Source organism: Plecotus auritus, assembly GCF_963455305.1.
Source record: "Plecotus auritus genome assembly, chromosome: 8".
NCBI classification, from domain to species: domain Eukaryota; kingdom Metazoa; phylum Chordata; class Mammalia; order Chiroptera; family Vespertilionidae; genus Plecotus; species Plecotus auritus.
The window spans coordinates 38,505,292-38,524,428 of NC_137782.1; the positions used below are offsets into that span (position 1 = coordinate 38,505,292).

General features: G+C 39.9%; 1 protein-coding gene across 4 annotated transcripts in view; it reads left to right on the forward strand.

The window, feature by feature from the left end:
- The window catches only part of LPIN2 (lipin 2), a 110,520-nt gene that overhangs the window by 68,814 nt on the left and 22,569 nt on the right, over positions 1 to 19,137 (forward strand). For all 4 annotated transcript variants that reach the window (XM_080685531.1, XM_080685532.1, XM_080685530.1 and 1 more), the window contains exons 3-6: positions 3,507 to 3,602; positions 7,222 to 7,523; positions 17,709 to 17,816; positions 18,483 to 18,606. In XM_080685531.1, the coding sequence (XP_080541657.1) occupies positions 3,507 to 3,602; positions 7,222 to 7,523; positions 17,709 to 17,816; positions 18,483 to 18,606 (630 nt within the window). The remainder of the gene's footprint in view (positions 1 to 3,506; positions 3,603 to 7,221; positions 7,524 to 17,708; positions 17,817 to 18,482; positions 18,607 to 19,137) is intronic.

The window sequence follows — 19,137 nt, forward strand, 5'->3', positions numbered from 1 at the left end:
AAAATTCTTTTTTAAAATTTTTATCTTCTAAAAATCTTTATTGCTGAAAGTATTACATGATCTCTCCCAGCCCGCCCCTGCCCCCCACTCCAGGCCTTTACCACCCTATTGTCTGTGTCCATGGGTTATGCATATATGCATACAAATTCTTTGATTGATCTCTTCCTACACATCCACCCCTGACTTCGCTCTGAGATTCGACAGTCTGTTTCCATGCTTTGGTCTCTGGATCTATTTTGTTCAACAGTTGTATTTTGTTCATTAGATTCCACATATGAGTGAGATCATGTGGTATTTGTCTTTCTCTGACTGGCTTATTTAGCATAGCATAATACTCTCCAGATCCCTTCATGCTGTCTCAAAGGGTAAGAGATCCTTCTTTTTTTTAAAATGTATTTTATTGATTTTTTACAGAGAGGAAGGGAGAGGGAAAGAGTTAGAAACATCGATGAGAGAGAAACATCGATCAGCTGCCTCTTGCACACCTCCTACTGGGGATGTGCCCGCAACCAAGGTACATGCCCTTGGCCGGAATCAAACCTGGGACCTTTCAGTCTGCAGGCCGATGCTCTATCCACTGAGCCAAACCAGTTAGGGCAGAGATCCTTCTTTTTAACTGCTGCATAGTATTCCATTGTGTACATGTACCACAGTTTTTTTATCCATTCATCTACTGATGGGCACTTGAGCTATTTCCAGATCTTAGCTATTGTAAATTGGGCTGCTATGAACATAGAGGTGCATACATTCTGTCTGATTGGTATTTCTTAGGATATATTCTTAGAAGTGGGATCACTAGGTTAAATGGCAGTTCCATGTTTAAATTTTTTGAGGAAACTCCATACTGTTTTCCATAATGGCTACACCAGTCTGCATTCCCACCAGCAGTGTACTAGGGTTCCCTTTTCTCCACATCTTCACCAACACTTGTCATATGTTGATTTGTTGATGGTAGCCATTCTGACAGGTGTGAGGCGATACCTCATTGTCCTTTTAATTTGCATCTCTCTGATGATCAGTGACTTTGAGCATTTTTTCATATGTCTCTTGGCCTTCTGTATGTCCACTTTGGAGAAGTGTCTATATAGGTCCTTTGCCCATTTTTTAATTGGATTGTTTGTCTTTTATTAAGTTGTATGTGTTCCTTATATATTTTGGATATTAACCCTTTATCAGATGTATCATTGCCAAATGTTTTCTCATACAGTGGGTTCCCTTTTCATTTTGTTGATAGTGTCTTTTACTGTGCAGAAGATTTTTATTTTGATGTAGTCCCATTTGTTTATTTTCTCCTAGAACAGTGGTCGGCAAACTCATTAGTCAACAGAGCGGCAATCTCGCGAGCCGCAGTTTGCCGACCACTGCCCTAGAAGATGTAGCCACAAACATTGCTATGAGAGACGTCTGAGATTTTGCTGCCCATGGTTTCTTCTAGGATTTTTATGGTTGCACGACTTACATTTGTCTTTTATCCATTTTGAGTTTATTTTTGTGTATGGTGTAACTTGGTGGTCTAGTTTCCTTTTTTGCATTTATCTGTCCAATTTTCCCAACACCATTTATTCAAGAGACTGTCTTGACTCCTTGTATGCTCTTGCCTCCTTTGTCAAATATTAATTGAGCATAATGGTTTGGGTTGATTTTTGGGTTCTCTCATCTGTTCCATTGATCTATATACCTGTTCTTGTGCCAGTACCAGGCTGTTTCGATTACAGTGGCTTCATAGTATAAATTGATAATCTAGTATTGTGATCCCTCTAACTTTGTTGTTCTTTCTCAAGATTGCTGCGGCTATTCAAGGTCTTTTTGGTTCCATATAAATTTTTGGAGTATTTGTTCTTTATCTTTGAAATGGGCCATTGGTATTTTAATAGGGATTGCATTGAATCTATAACTTGCTTTGGGCAGTATGGACATTTTAATAATGTTTGTTCTACCAATCCGTGAATACCATATATTCTTCCACTTGTTTATATCCTCATCTATCTCTTTTTTTTTTTTTAACATCCTGTAGTTTTCTGAGTACAAATCTTTTTTTTTTTTATATATTTTATTGATTTTTTTTACAGAGAGGAAGGAAGAGGGATAGAGAGTTAGAAACATCGATGAGAGAGAAACATCGATCAGCTGCCTCTTGCATACCCCCTACCGGGGATGTGCCCGCAACCAAGTTACATGCCCTTGACCGGAATCGAACCTGGGACCTTAAGTCCACAGGCTGACGCTCTATCCACTGAGCCAAACCGGTTTTGGCTGAGTACAAATCTTTAATCTCCTTGGTTAAGTTCATTCCTAATTAATACTTTGTAAGTTTAAATCAGTTTCTAACTTTTCAGCCTCTGAACTTTCAATGTCATGAAGTATCTTTGCGAGTTCCTTTAACCTGAAATTTTTTTGCCTGTGTCACTTTCCTTAGGACCATCTTCATCACAACCACTTTCCTTCTTTGTGTGGATAAGCTCACCTTCACCAAGTTCCTTGGGCTGCACATCTTGAGTCTCTTGAATGGCAGCAGGGTCACTGTTCTCACCATCAGCTATTTTCTTCTTCTTCATTTTTAAAAAAATATTCACCCAAGGACATATTTAGAAAGAGGAAGGTAAGGGTGGGGATACAGTGGGGAGAGAGAGAAAGAAGCATCGATGTGAGAGAGAAACAGCGATAGGTTGCCTTCCATATGCTCTCCGACTGGGGATCAAACCTGCAACACTGGTATGTGCCCTGATCAAGAATAGAACTGGCAGTCTTTTGGTGTACGGGGCAGCGCTCAGCCACCTGAGCCACTCTATAACTATTTACATTCCATTTGAATTCTACTTCTAATACTATTACTCTTTTTTTCTGTACTCCACTTTGATCTTGGCCAGTTTCCTTTTGCAGTTATCCGTTTTTATAAAATGTTACATGAGTTTATCACCGGAGACAAGGAGGCAACAGAACTCTGCTTTATTGTCTGAACCAAGTAACAGTGCTAGGACCAGTCACCAACAGACTTTGAAAAAGTGACAAGATAGGTTATTGATCATGATGGGCATCTATTTTTATATAGTGATTTGTGGACAAAAGAGCTGACAGTGAAATTTGTACTTTCTGCAGTTACTCACAGTTAACATACATTGGTAACTGAAATTTGTGTTTATCTGAACTGTGCAAGGGGAGTCCTACCTGTGCTATAACTCTGAAAGTGCTCAGATGTTTATTGACGATGATGTTCCCCCTATTCTATGATATTTGGGAATTAAATAATTTAAAATGTTTATATGTTATAAAAATAGATGATAAAACATTTTCTTGCAATCCCTGATTACCATCCCCTCCCAAACTATCCCCCAAGGTTTGTTTGGGTTTTTTTAGGGGTGGGATATGGGGCAGGTAGCATTGTTTCTCTGGGGCTGTCACTCTAGGAACTTCATTACTAAGTTTGACTTGAGAACCCAGAATTTAGCCTTAGCTTAACCTAAATGAAAGACTTTTAATGCTAAATCGCACTTTGTTTCTCCTTTTAGATTGATATAGAAATCAATGGTGATGCAGTGGATCTTCATATGAAATTGGGTGACAATGGAGAAGCTTTCTTTGTGGAGGAGACTGAAGAGGAATATGTGAGTTCTAATGGGTCATATCCACTTTATTCATTGTATTCAGGCCTCTGGTGCATATCCCAAAACAGAAATATTCAGTTTTCATGGTTAGTTGAACGTCAGAAAGGAGCTAGAGGAGTGGAGAAGGATCTTTTTTCCATGCCAGATTTCAGGGTTCAGAGAGAATGAAGGCCTTCATACTTACTTTGTTTTAATAAGGAAAGGTACATCTTTTTTTTTCTAACATTAATGAGCTTTCTTATCTAGTGTCTGTTACAGTTTTATACCTTGACTTGAATACATTTGAGTTCTGCCTAAGTAATCAAGGTGTATCTCTTCAGATTATGTGTGTGTTGGTACACATGTGACCTTTAAACTTGGAAAGCAAGTTTACCATTTTGATTTGGGACATTATATCTCAAACTTTGAATAGTCACAGTGAAGTTCATTATGGTCTCAAGGGATTTAAATCAGCCTATACCCTTTATAAGTAATTACTGCATGCTTGGCTTCTTTAAGCAAGAGAGCACAACTTGTCCTTACCAACACACATTCCCTCCCCCTCCCACCCCATCCTCTTCCCCATCCCTCTTCTCCATCTTTCTCCTTCTCCCTCCCCTTCTCTCCCTGCCTCTCTTTCTTCCTCCCCTTCTCCCTCCCTACCTCCCCCTCTCCCCCACTTTCCTTCCTTTCCCTCTTTCCCCCTCTCTTTCTCTACCCCTCTTCTCCTCTCTCCCTCTCCTCCTTTCCTTTGTATTCATTAATTTGAATTGGTGGTAAACTATCCTTAATAGATTTAATGAGGATCTTTTTAAAAAATCTTAGAACACATTGTTAAATCTTTCATCATCTATATATCCTATATAATAAAAATGTAATATGCAAATTGACCCTCACACCCTCACAAGATGGCTGCCTACGACCAGGCCGGCAGGGGCGTTAGTGAGGGACGACCAAATGACTGAACAAGTAGGCTGCATGGGGTGACCAGGCCGGCAGGGGGTTTAGTGAGGGACAACCAAATGACTGAACAAGCAGGCTGCGTGGGGCGACCAGGCCGGCGGGGGGGGGGGGGGGGGCAGTTAGGGGCAACCAGGCCGCAGAGGGGGACAGTGGGGGCAATCAGGCAGGCAGGGGAGAGCAGTTAGGGGTGACCAGGCCAGCAGGGGAAGGCAGTTGGGGGTGACCAGGCCTGCAGGGGAGGGCAGTTAGGGGCGACCAGGCCTGAAAGGGGAGGGCAGTTAGGGGCGACTGGGCCAGCAGGGGAGGGCAGTTAGGGGTGACCGGGCCAGCAGGGGAGGGCAGTTGGGGCAGCTGGGCAGGCAGGGGAGGGCAGTTGAGGGCAACCGGGCCGGCAGGAGAAGGCAGTTGGGGGCTATTGGGACGGCAAGGGAGCAGTTAGGCATCGATCAGGCTATCAGGGGAGTGGTTAGGGGGTGATCAGGCTGGCAGGCAGAAGCAGTTAGGGGCCATCAGGCAGGCAGGCGAGTGGTTGGGAGCCAGCAGTCCTGGATTGTGAGAGGGATGTCTGACTGCCAGTTTAGGCCCGATTCCTGTGGGGTCCCAGATTGGAGAGGGTGCAGGCTGGGCTGAGGGACACCCCCCCACCCCAGTGCACGAATTTCGTGCATCAGGCTTCTAGTCCTATATGATAAAAGGCTAATAGACAAATTGTCCCCTCAACCAGGAGTTAGACCAGGGGTTGGGGCCGGCCGGCCAACTGCCCATGGCCCCTCCCCCTGGCTGGCCTGGCCTGATCAACCCCGATCAGGGTGGGCCGGCTGGACCCTGCCCATGCATAAATTCATGCACCGGGCCTCTAGTATACGTATAAAAAGATTATCATGTAAAAAAAAAAAAAGTACAAGTAAACTTTGTAAAAAAGACCATTAAATTAAAAGACCTCTGGATGTCAGAGACCACAGCCTGTCACTTCGATAATATCCTATCATTGCAGTTTCTCTCTAAGTATGTGTTGTTGGTGAACACAAATTTTGCTTGGGTAAACAAAACTTTGGCCTTGGGGTAATATATTTACCAAACCCAAATTCAAAAGCTTAATTTAAAACAATTATGGAAACCCACTTATTTTCAATATATTACATAAAAACTTGAGTGTTCTGAATTATATGAGACTAGTTTGGATCTCTGTTACCTACCTTCCATTTCCCCCATGATATGAAAGAATGAAGCAAAATGACTAAGAAGTTAATTTCCTGAACACCAGATTTGATCATTTATTTAATAATAAAATAAGAGTTTAACCCTGACCAGTTTGGCTCAGTGGATAGAGCGTCGGCCTCCGGACTCAAGGGTCCCAGGTTTGATTCTGATCAAGGGCATGTACCTTGGTTGCGGGCACATCCTCAGTAGAGGGTGTGCAGGAGGCAGCTGATTGATGTTTCTCTCTCATCGATGTTTCTAACTATTCCTCTCCCTTCCTCTCTGTAAAAAATCAATAAAATATATATATTTTTAAAAGTTTAATTATTTCTAATTGTTGGGATTTATTTTCTTCTTTTGACTTCCAAAAAGGGTATCTTAAATATTTTATGATTTAAAAATCTACTAATTTTATTTTTTACAGAGTATTGTTTCTGTTACAGTCATCTTCCTCATCCTCAATTAAGTTGGCAAACACAAGCATTAACTATAAATTTTACCATAGTTTCTCACTTCACTTAACCCAGTGGTTCCCAACGTTGGGCACATGCCCCACAGGGAGGCAATTTGATTTTTAAGGAGGGCAATTTGAGAATGAGTTATTAACAGTGAATTTTTTGCATTTCTTATGGTTCTAGGGGCCTCATATACAATATATAAATGTTTATTGTGACATTTATACATGTCAGTTCTCTTATGTTTTGAAACTTTGCTATTTTTTCATATCACTTCATGTTACTATTTTTTAAAAACAATTTCTTAGTGATTTCTTCCTCCATACTTCAGCTGTCCTTTCCTTCTTTTATTTTTCTCTTTCATATGCCATATTCTTTGGAAGTTTGTTTAGACCAAGTTAATGGCCTTTTAGGCTTCCTACACATGAATAGGAGTTCACTTTTTGAATAATAAGAATTATATGTTATAGTTCTTAACATATAATTCTTACTATTCCAAAAGTGAATGGGGAGGGGGGGTCATGAGGAATTTAGAGATGCTGCTTAGGTGGGGCATGGCCAAAAAAGGTTGGGAACCACTGTCCTATTGTCCATTGTCTGATGGGGTATTTCTGTCCTTGTCTTCTGCTTTGTCCGTTCTTACTGTTCTTTGTAAGTTCTTTATAGAATGCTTTGTAACACCTCCTTGGAATTCATCTGCTGCTGCTTTGAACTTCTTTTTACAGATAATTTAATTGGCTTGGCTTTAATTATAGCTTCGATGTTCTATGCTGTCTTGGCATAATGGTTCCTCCAAACATACTGAGTTATGTGGACTAAAGTGAGCTAACACTTAGCTGTGTGCAATAAAGTAAGGACCTATTTAGAGTAGAGTGGGCAGTGCCCCAGTTCAGTGTGACTTTCTTACCTTCAGGGACTATTTTTTCTGCCACTATGAAAATTTAGATACGCAAAGAATTTACTATTATTTTGGTTGTCCAGTTTGTCATGGACAATTTTTCTTTCTTTATGTTCTCTTTAAGGAAAAACTTCCTGCTTACCTTGCCACTTCACCAATTCCTACTGAAGATCAGTTCTTTAAAGATATTGACTCCCTTTTGGTAAAATCGGGTGGAAATGAAAGACCATCTCAGAGTTCCAACATCTCACACATCTTGGAAACAGAGACGGTTTTTACTCCAAGTTCTGTGAAAAAGAAAAAAAGAAGGAGGAAGAAATGCAAACAGGAGAGTAAAAAGGAAGACCAGGCAGCTTCCCCTGCTGCAGAAGACACTATGGATATGGATCTGAGCTCTGATGATGACAAGGGGGCCCAGTCAGCAAGGTAGGGCTCTCAGTCTGGGAGGCCTCTTTGTGCAGGTGCCAGATGTTCATGCATGCTCCGAACAGAACACAGTTAAAGTGAGAAGCTGTTTCTTTTATGGGTGTACAGTATGAGGTTTGGACTTGTTTTTCCTCTTGACAGTTTGTTGTGGAATCAAGTAGGAAAGGCATTTTCTTTTTTTCTTTCCGTAACTCGACAAAATTTGCCATCAGACATCCTGTGGTGGTGCTCAAATATCATTTAAAACAGACTGGCAATGTGTGTCTTCATCCAGTAAGTTTCCAAAAGCCAAATAAATTGTAAGTCTCAAGGAAGATCTGAACTAGTGACTCACCTCTGGGTATGAAGATATAAACATCAGGTCTATTTATTTCCTAACCCAGTGGTCTTGTGCTTGGTATCTCACCCATTCCTGAGAATTATTAAAAAGAAGAAGAAGAAGGGGGAAAAATATTTAAAAATATGAACAATAAAATGTCAATAAACATACACCTGTCAACAAATTAATCTAAAAAAGGAAACGAAGCAAAACAGAAGCAGAATCATAGATACAGAGAACATTTTGATGGTTGCCAGATGGGAGCAGGCTTGGGGGTGAAAAAAGTAAAGATTAGAAAGTACAAATTGGGCCCTGACTGGCTTGGCTCAGTGGATAGAGCATCGGCCTGTGGACTGAAGGGTCCCAGGTTCGATTCCAGTCAAGGGCATGTACCTTGGTTGCGGGCACATCCCCAGTGGGGGGTGTGCAGGAGGCAGCTGATCAATGTTTCTCTCTCATCGATGTTTCTAACTCTCTCTCTCCCTCTCTGTAAAAATTAATAAAATATATTTTTTTTAAAAAGTACAAATTGGTTTTTACAGAATAGTCATGGGATGTAAAGTACAGTATAGGCAGGGCATATAGTCAATAACATTCTACTAACTATGCATGGTGTAGGGTGGGTACAGACTTACCAGGATGATCACTTAGTAAGTTATATACTAATGTCTAATCACTGGGGTGTACATCTGAAACTAATATAATATTGTATATCAACTGTAATTAAAAAATAAAAAATGATTAAAATTTTTTTAAAAACACCCTATAAGTTAAAGAGGAAAAAAGAGTTTTGTTTTAAGTGAGAAATCTTGATGACTACTTATTCACCAGCTCATTAGAAGAGCTCAAAATAGATGCCAGTTTTCAAGTCAGCACTGTCTGAGGTTGAAAGGTAGCAATTTGGGGTAGGGCATGTATTTTTTCATCCAAGAGTCTATTTTTAGAAGATTATCTCTCAACCTTTTATACTCAGAGGTTGCACTGGCACAGGAAGGATCATAGGTGTGTCAGTGGGGTGCTTATCTTCATTGGTAACCATTGAATAAGAAGCTGCTGCCCACAAGCATCCCTAAATTTTCAAATCTTTTATGAGAATTGGGGTGGGGGAGGATGGCATTGTGCCATGTGTGCTGGTCCACTTGTATGCTTTCATCTCAGCTGCTGAAAAGAGATTATGTCCTACTTCCTGGGAAAATAGTGCTTTAAAGTTCTCTTCATGGAAAATAATTTCTGTCTCTAGTTATAGAAACCAAATATATATCAATTGTAAACTCTATTGTGACCTAGTATATGCTTGATTTACCAAATTTTTGTTTTAAATGGACAAGTCAGGAAAAAAGTGTTATTATTATATTACTAGAGGCCCGGTGCACAAAATTTGTGCACAGGGGTCCCTCAGCCCGGCCTGCACCCTCTCCAATCCGGGACCCCTCGGGGGATGTCTGACTGCCTCTCGTAATCCAGGACCGCTGGCTCCTAACTGCTCACCTGCCTGCCTGCCTAATCACCTCTAACCACCTCTGCCTGCCTGATCACCTCTAACCACCTCTGCCTGCCTGATTCCTCCTAACAACCTCTGCCTGCCTGCCTGCCTGATCGCCCCTAACTGCTCCCCTGCTGGCCTGATTGCCCCTAACCGCCTCTGCCTTGCACCACACCCAGGACCCAGGATTCCCTCCTCTGGCCGGCCGTAGGCACCCAGGACCCGGGCCGGCTTCGCCCGGGCCGGCCACAGCCACAGGGGTCTATGGGCAGGCAGCTTCGCCCAGGCTGCAAGTGCAGCCACTGGCGCCCAGGACCGTGGGGCAGGTGGCTTGTCCCTCTCCTGGGCCACAGCCTGGCTGGTCCCCATTCCTCTCTTGCGAGCTCATTTGTGCCTGGCTGGTTCCCATTCCTCTCTTCCCAGTGTTGAATGTCTGAGCAGTTCCAGCATGAGGACGCGATGACCATTTGCATATTAGCTCTATATTTATTATATTATAGTTATACTCTGTTAATGAATAACATAGTACAATAATTCCTTTTTGGCAAAACTGTTAACTTACTTTCCAAAACTTCAAAATTTGGGTTGTAAGTTCTGGAAAAAAAATTTTATATTTGATAGCAATTTTTAATATATGAACTCTTTTTCTACCCATCTTTTATTACTCATCAGCTACCATATTTGTGACATTCTTTTTCAGTCTTCCCACACTATGGATTTTTATTTCAGTTCTCCTAGAATACAGAATTCCTCTGTTACAACTTAAACAACAGAAGAAAGCAAAAAGTACTTTAGGCTCTACAGACCAGTGTAAACTATACCTAAAAAAAATTAAAATTTTGAATAAATTAACGAATTTAGCTGATTTTTTTTTTTTATCAGTGTCAAAACACTAGCTGGGAAGAGCTTAATTAAAGTTCCAAAGATCTTTAAGCTAATACAGAGTACCATAGTTTCTTCAAAAGAGACTTTTATTCTTTTCTTCCTGCTTCCAGTCTCTTAAGGGTTATTTGTCTTTCTCTTTCCTAGGAGAATATACTGGGAGACTCTTTGAGATCTTTTATTATTTGATTTTGGTTCTATTAACAACAGTGTAAACGGTTCCTTTAAAAGTTTTGACTTATTTATATTAAAACTAGAGGCCCGGTGCATGAAATTTGTGCACGGGAGGTGAGGGCAGGGGGGGGGGTCCCTTCAGCCCAGCCTGCACCCTCTCTAATCCGGGACCCCTCGGGGTATATCCGACTGGCAGTCGGACATCCCTCTCACAATCTGGGACCACTGGCTCCTGACTGCTCCCCTGCCTGATCGCCCCTCACTGACCTCCCTGCTGGCCTGGTCACCCCCAACGGCCCCCCTGCCGGCCTGGACATCCAATGCAGCCTGCTGCTCAGTCATTTGGTCGCCCCTCACTAACCCCCCTGCCAGCCAGGTCGCCCCTCTCAGCCTGCTGCTCGGTTGTTCGGTTGCCCCTCACTAACCCCTCTGCCGGGGTTGTTCGTTTGGTTGTGATGGTCGCTTAGGCTTTTATATCCTATCTAATAAAAAAGTGATATGCAAATTGACCATCACTCCAACACACAAGATGGCTGCCCCCATGTGGACACAAGATGGCCGCTAAAAGATGGCCAGCAGGGGAGGGCAGTTGGGAGGGACCAGGCCTGCAAGGGAGGGCAGTTGGGGGCAATCAAGCCTGCAGGGGAGGGCAGTTAAGGGTGACCAGGCCAGCAGAGGAGGGAAGTTGGGGGCGACCAGGCCTGCATGGAAGGGCAGTTGGCGGGGACCCAGGCCTGCAGGGGAGAGCAGTTGGGGGGCGGGGGGACCAGGCCTGCAGGGAAGGGCAGTTAGGGGTGACCAGGCCTGCAGGGGAGGGCAGTTAGGGACAAACAGGCTGGCAGGGGAGCAGTTAGGCATCAATCAGGCTGTCAGGGGAGTGGCTAGGGGGTGATCAGGCTGGCAGGCAGAAGCAGTTAAGGGCAATCAGGAAGGCAGGCAAGCGAGCAGTTGGGAGCCAGCAGTCCTGGATTGTGAGAGGGATGTCCGACTGCCCGTTTAGGCCCGATCCTACCGGAGGGATAGGACATCCCTCGAGGGGTCCCAGATTGGAGAGGGTGCAGGCTGGGCTGAGGGACACACACACACCCACCCCCCCACCCCCGTGCACGAATATCATGCACCAGGTCTCTGTGTGTGTGTGTGTGTGTGTGTGTGTGTGTATATATATATATGTATATGTATATGTATATGTATATGTATATGTATATGTATATGTATATATATGTAGATGTGTAGTGGGCAGGGAATGAATTCTTTTGAGAAAAAAAACTCAAAATGCACACGTGTCTAAATTTTATTTGGATTAACATTAATAATCCCTTAGGTGCCTTAATTCCTGGAAATGTTTTTGCCAACTAAAATTCTAAGATCCACCAGGAAGGATCCTGAAGTAAAATTTTCGTCTTCAAAATTTTGTTGACGAGTGTTCAACAAAGTCCTTTGTATAACATAGAACTAAGTTTAGAACTCCTGAACAACCTGCAGCTTTATTTTTATTTTATTTCTATTTTTCAATTATAGTTGACATTCAATATTATATTAGTTTCAGGAGAATAGCATAGTACCAACCTGGGAAGCTAAAACATTTCTGAAACATATGCAAAGTCATTTACCAGATGAAAAGGATTATTGTTCTAAAGGAATTTTGTAAATGAGTGCTGCAAGTGGACACTTGACAAAAATATTGGTGCCTGCCTTTCTTTTCCAGATTGTGTGAAAAGCTGCATCAACCAAATCTGTTGGTGTACTGATTTGGTCTACAGTGACATGGTTGCCAGCTTCTCAATTTAAGCAACAACATTGCTTGCTTGCTTGGCATATCAGAATGCATGTAAACTGGGGCCTGGTAACAATTTTCATGAGCTTAGTAATTTGCCTTTTCTTTAGGTACCAGTGAATCATAGATGCTACCACTTGGAGGAACTCTTTCCTGAAATTTCCTTAAAACAGGATCTGCTTAATTATACAGCCAACAGAAATTAGGAGTTAGAAAAGACAACTTGTAACAGTTGCAAAAGTTCAGGTCATATACTGAAATAAGCACTAAGCTGATAAAAGGTAGAAGACTGAACCAGTTAAACTTCTAATTGTGGAATAGCAGTTTCCTGATCACTCTAGGCCTTCATTTCTTAATCTATGAAATAAGGGAATTAAGCTACATGGTTTGCAAGGTCCTTTCTGCTCATCATTTAGATTCTAAAATAATTTGGCTGAAGATATTTAGGGTCAGAAGTATTAATATCGTATTAAGTGACACATTAAAGAATCTGAAAGAAAAAAAGAACAGAAAGTCTACCATCTTTGCAGATGTTCGATCTAGAGCTATGTGGTATTGGAATTTGAAACTTTTTAAAAAATATTTTTATTGAATTTAGAGAAGAAAGGATTGAGAGATAGAAACATCAATGATGAGAGAGAATCATTGATCGTCTGCCTCTTGCATGCCCACACTGAGGATCAAGTCCACAACCCAGGCCTGTGCCCTGACCAGAAGTCTAACGGTGATCTCCTGGTTCATAGGCCAATGCTCAAGCACGGAGCCACACTAGCTGGATGGAATTTGCAACTTTTAAATATCTTACCCTCCTCAGCTCCTATCACTTAGGAAAGAAATTCTGTTTCTAGAGAAGATACCTAAAATAAATGATTTTATTTTGATAGATACCATTCTGTTTAAACTCTTTTCATTCATAACAGAATTAAAGCTCCTGAAGGAGGCAAATGAAAGACAGCATCATTCTTTAAGCATATATCACAAGGTAAAAGAAACTCAATTGGTGGAAATTGGAGTTTTAAACTACACAGAGCTTTGTGTAAGCTGTACCTAATGAACCTTTGTCCCTTCCTAAAATTGGACTTTTGGCTTAAATATAGTACAAAAGCCATGTTTGTCCTTCCAGAGGATGTGTGGACATAAATAGCTTATTGGAGGGAAGAGACTTTTCAGATTGGACAGTGCTATAGCACAATCTTGAGTGCAATTATATAAAACATGCCACTGATGGAAATACATAAAATACCCAGCAATAACAACAATGGAGGCTTAAGACCACACCATCAAAAAGGAAACACTATTTTTAATCCACCAAAATGAGACTAACTTGCAAGTTATATCTGGGAGTTGAGTGCAGAGAGTCTAAGATTTTTTAAATTAAATTTATTGGGGTTTTGGTTAATAACGTTATATAATTTTCTGGTATACAAAATTGTAATTCAACAAATGGGTATTTCATTGCATGCTCACCACCCAAAGTTTAGTTTCCCTCTATTACCATATTCTTGACCCCCTTTGCTCACATCACCCTTCCCAAACCCCTTTTCCCCTCTGGAAATCACTATTTTGTTGTCTGTGTCTATCTTTTTTGTTTTTGTTAGTTTTGTTAGTACATGTATTATTTTTTGTTTTATATTCCATATATGAGTGAAATTACAGTTTTTGTTCTTTTCATCTGACTTAATTCACTTGGCATAATATTCTCAAGATCATCCATGTTGTTGCAAATGACAATATTTCATCTTTTTATGGCTGAATAGTATTCCACTGTGTGTGTGCACACATGCACGTACCATATATACATGGACACTTTGCATGTCTTGGCTATTATAATAATGCTGCAATCACATGGCCACGATGGCTCAGGGGTTGAGCATCGACCTATGAACCAGAAGGTCACAGTTCGATTCCCAGTTGGGGCACATGCCCGGGCTCCATTTCCAATATGGGACATGCAGGAGGCAGCCAGTCAATGATTATCTCTTATCATTGATGTTTCTATCTCTCTCTCTTTCTCCCTTCCTCTCTAAAATCAATTTTAGAATGACTGTTATTAAGAAGGTAAGAAATAATGAGTTTTGGAGAGGATGTGCAGGAAAGGGAACTCTTGTACACTGTGGGAATGTAAATTAGTGTAGCCGCTATGGAAAACAGTATGGAAGTTCCTCAAAAAACTAGGTATAGAACTAACATATCATTCAGCAATTCCTCTTCTGGGTATTTACCCCCAAAATATGAAAACATATTTGTAAAGATATATGTACCCTTACGTTCATTGCAACCTAAGACTTTTCCAAGACAGCATCTATTGCCCTGAGGCTTCATACTTCATTTCCTGATCAGTAACTGGCTTCTAGAGTACCCTCTATGATCTTCTGTGGTGACATGAATCTTATGTCTTGCTCCTTGCCCTTTCTCCTCTTCATTTCTGACTCAGTAGACATAGAAACATTGCAGGGTCTTCTCAGTTCCATTATGAGGTATCTTTTATGGGAAATGTAGAATATCCAAATGAAAACTTAGATCATTAGTCACTGAAACTTATTGACCAATACTGTGCAAAAGTTGAGGGTAAGCATATTGTTAACAGAGTTAGTGTTCTTTGGTCATGGTAGTTAGCAACCCCATTTATCTCTTACATACTATCAGTTAAATAGACTTAAAACTCACTTGGTCCCTTTAATTAATCCCACATAAGTAATTTAGACTTTAACTTTCTATTGATATTCTCTCAACTTCTAAAAATTGAGGTATAATTTATATCTATAATAATCTATAATAATAAAAGCATTATATGCTAATTAGGCCAGACAGCCGAATGATCGTCCAGACTACCTTTCGGATGAAGCCGCGGCTACAAGGGCTGAGCCCCTTGCACGAATTTCATGCATCGAGCCTCTAGTATAATAATATTCATAGATCTTAAGAATTCAGTGGATTTTGACAGTTGTATATATCTTATAACCTCTGTTGGCTTTTGAATGGGAAAGGTTTACAAAATGATGTTGGCTTTGAATACATGATGTTGAGGTGCATCTGTAAAGACTGAAGTGCTCTATGCATACTTATTATGGACTTCAACAACTGAAGCTCTCAACCTACCAACCCTGATTCAACATTGAACTATTTACCCTGCTGCAAATCACCTGCTGCTGCAAATTAATGCTTATATTTGTCCTGTGTTTCAACATAGATAAAGTTAGTCTTTATACTATTTTCTTCACATTCTAATATGTACACTCCCTATATCCTTATGCCATGTATTTAGTTTAAGTTACTGTCATGGTTTGCCCACCTGGTTGCCTGTCTTAGGCATGTGTGCCATTTTGAAAGCACTTTAGCAGGTTTTTAGAAGTTCTATATTAGTTAAAGAATTGCAGGACTGAAAGGAACCTCAGCATTAGCAACCCTTTTCATCACTCTAATGGGTCTAAACTAATGGGCTCTATTTTTGTCAGGTTATGCTCAGAGAAAATAATTTCATGTCTTCCTAGGGTTGTAAATTCTTAATGATGCCTGCCTGATTTCTCTTTCAATATTTTACTAAATCCAGTTTGCTTTGCTGAACTCATCTTGGATTACCTTTTATCCTGCAGTGAAATATGTTCCAAAAATATTTTTTATTTAAAGAAATGTCTGTGGCTTTTACATTGTTCTTTTCAAACCATTTTCACCTATATAAATAGTGATGGGTCAAGATGTACTATCTTTTAAATTTGGCAAATAAGGACATAAACATCTGATTTTTCTCTTTTAGCATTTTATTTTTTTTTTCTTAAGAAACGAGGTATTTTCCTAGATGTTGGTCTTTTTCTTTTGTTTTTTGAAACATTTTTATTGATTTCAGGAAGGAAGGGAGAGGGCGAGAAAGATAGAAACATCAGTGATGAGAGAGAATCATTGATTGGCTGCCTCCTGCACACCCCCTACTGGGGATCGAGCCTGCAACCCAGGCATGTGCCCTTGACCAGAATCAAACCTGGGACCCTTCAGTCCGCACGCTAATGCTGTATCCACTGAGCCAAACCAGCTAGGGCTGGCCTTTTTCAAGTATATGTTTTTCTCCCTTTTAATGAGGTTATATGCCAGAGTTGAATATTTCTGAGCAAAAGAAGATTAGAGTAGGGAAACCTTGAATTAGAGCTGCTGTGTGGAAAAACCGTTACATGTCAGAGTTAGCAGTAAAGGAGAGCATGTTAAGTTAAGATAGAAAGGAGGAAAAGTAATATTAAAAACTAATAAAGTGGTTTATAGACCTATTTTTAGTCTAGGAAATTAAGTGGTAGATATTCTCATTTTACCTTTAATATTGTTCTGGTAGAACATTGAATTTTCTATTAGATAAGATGCTCTAAAACTGTAGTGCTTTACACTTTTCAGAGTTTGTGTGTTTTTTGTACTTTTATTTATACTTTTCAGAGCTTTCAACATGACACAACACATAAATCTCACAATGACTCTGTGAAATAGGACAAGTGATAAATTTCCAACTAAAGATGAAAAATTCAGGCCCACATGTTTCTGAGGGATATTTTAAGGTTATGTGGCCAGTTAGTTATATTAACTCTGCAACTTTAAGAAACGCAAAGGGTAAATTAATTAAAACCTTAATGCATTAGTTCAACTGCCTATGGTTTTAAGGTCTGTATATGACTTTTAAAAATACTCATTTTTTTCTTTATTAAGGTATTATATATGTGACCTTATCTCCCCATTGCCCCCCCTTCCCCCCCCACCCCGCTCATGCCCTCACCCCCTGGTGTCTGTCCATTGGTTAGGCTTATACGCATGCATACAAGTCTTTTGGTTGATCTCTCCCCCTACCCCCACCCTCCCCTACCTTCCCTCTGAGGTTTGAGCATCTGATTGGTACTTTTTTGTCTCTGGATCTGTTTTTGTCATTTATATTTTTATATCATCTTCCTCATGTCTCCACATCATGTAGATTCTCAGTAAAGAGAAAGTTCTCAGGTAATGCTTGGTCCAAACAAAAAGGAAATAAGTTCTGGTTTTTAAGAGTTTTTAGATAGAGTGTTTTAAAATTTTGAGCCAATAGTTCTTCACCTGATATTCTTATATTTTTTGTAATATACAGGAGAGGGTAGTGCAAAGAATAAGAGCTTACTTGTTTTTAATCCAGCAACTTTACTAGCTTCTTTACTTTGAGCAAGTTAGTAAACTTCTCTGGATTCTTGATTACCTAATATCTAAAATAGGATTATTATTACCTTAGATTTGTAAGGATTGAATGAAATATACATAAAGCCTCAGTTTTCTTCTAGCCTTTGAATCAGTTATTACTAGGGAGGTAAAAATGAATTTTTAATCACATCCTCTTTTCTTTCTGTTTATCCCATATTTAAATAGTGGTTGTAGTAGGGTATGTTGGGTGACATCGGTGAATCCCCCTTCTCCATATTTTCATTTTAAGAGGCCTTTTTCATCATTTAAACTTTAGATGATGTATCAGTAGATTTGGGGGACATTTTTAAGCTGACATAGTATCATTGTTCCTGCCTTTCTTTGTTTCCCCTCCCCCGCCCCCTTTCACAGAGGATCTTCAAATGCTTCCTTAAAGGAAGAAGAATATAAGGAGCCTCTGCTCTTCCATTCTGGAGATCACTACCCCTTATCTGATGGAGATTGGTCCCCTTTGGACATGTAAGTATTTTCAGAATTTCTCTTTCTTAAAGGAAAGATATATTAAATTGCCTTTTCTGTTATTGGACAGTATTGGTGTTTCCTATTTCTCTCAGTCAGTAGAGGCACTGCATGTGTACTTTTAACATGAATATGGACCTTTTCTCTCAATTATTTTGTTCCTAAATTTGATTTAACTTACTCTCACTGTGTTGGCACTGTACATCTGTATAATCAGCATGGAGTTTGGCTCTCTACAATTCTTAATTTCTAATCTTTTAGTGTTAACTATTAATTGTACTGTGTATAACATTGTGACTGTGCAGTCAGACTTTGTTCTGTGTTCAAATCCAGTTTTTCTCATGTAGTGATGTTAATTTAATCCATCTTTCCATGCACTTTCTCTCTTGTAAAATTACTTTTCTTACAGATTTCTTGTGAGAATCAAATGGGATGATGCATAGAAAATGTTTACAGCAAGTCCACCATAAATACTATTGTGCACTATGTTTATTATTAATAAAAAACTCAAGAGGAAGAAATAATTGACATTTCTAAAATAGATTCTTTATATCAGCAGAATACAGTTGATATATTCAAACTTACATTTCTTTTAATCTGTCAAACTCAGCAACATTGAAGTTCCTGACTTTAAATTCATTACATTTCTTTGTAACGTGTTTGCAGCCCGTATTCCCCGGCAGAATGTCCGAAGAGTGATTCAGAGCTTGAGGTGAAACCCGCCGAGAGCCTACTCAGATCCGAGTCCCACATGGAATGGACGTGGGGCGGGTTCCCAGAGTCCACCAAGGTACTAGGGTTTACTTACCTACAGAGCGTGTTTGTTGTCCATGAGGAAAGGGGTGATATTTGACTGAGTCATATGAACATAAATGATGGTAGTGCCCTCATGGGGTCACATAAGTAAATTCAAAGTTAACATTTTTCGTGTTTGCACTGTTTACAACAAAGGAAATCTAGCATTATTTTCTGTGTTTCTATTTAGTAAATAATGTGATTGTTAATTAACATTATAGTAAGGAAAATTTAAAAGGTACCTAATGGAATTTTCACACTGATATTTTAAATAGGAAATTGATTGTGAAAGCTTTTTTGCCAACTCATAATGAAAGAAGAATTGGAAAGATACATTTTTTACTTATTCATTTATTGAGAGAGACTGCTTTTATTTTATGTGTGTGAATTACCCCAACTTCAAGGTTTTCTTTCTGATTTTTAAAAATTTACTTTAGAGTTGGCAAATAATATTATATTTGTTTCAGGTGTACAACATAGTTATTCAGCATTTATATACCTTACAAAATGACCACCATAATAACTC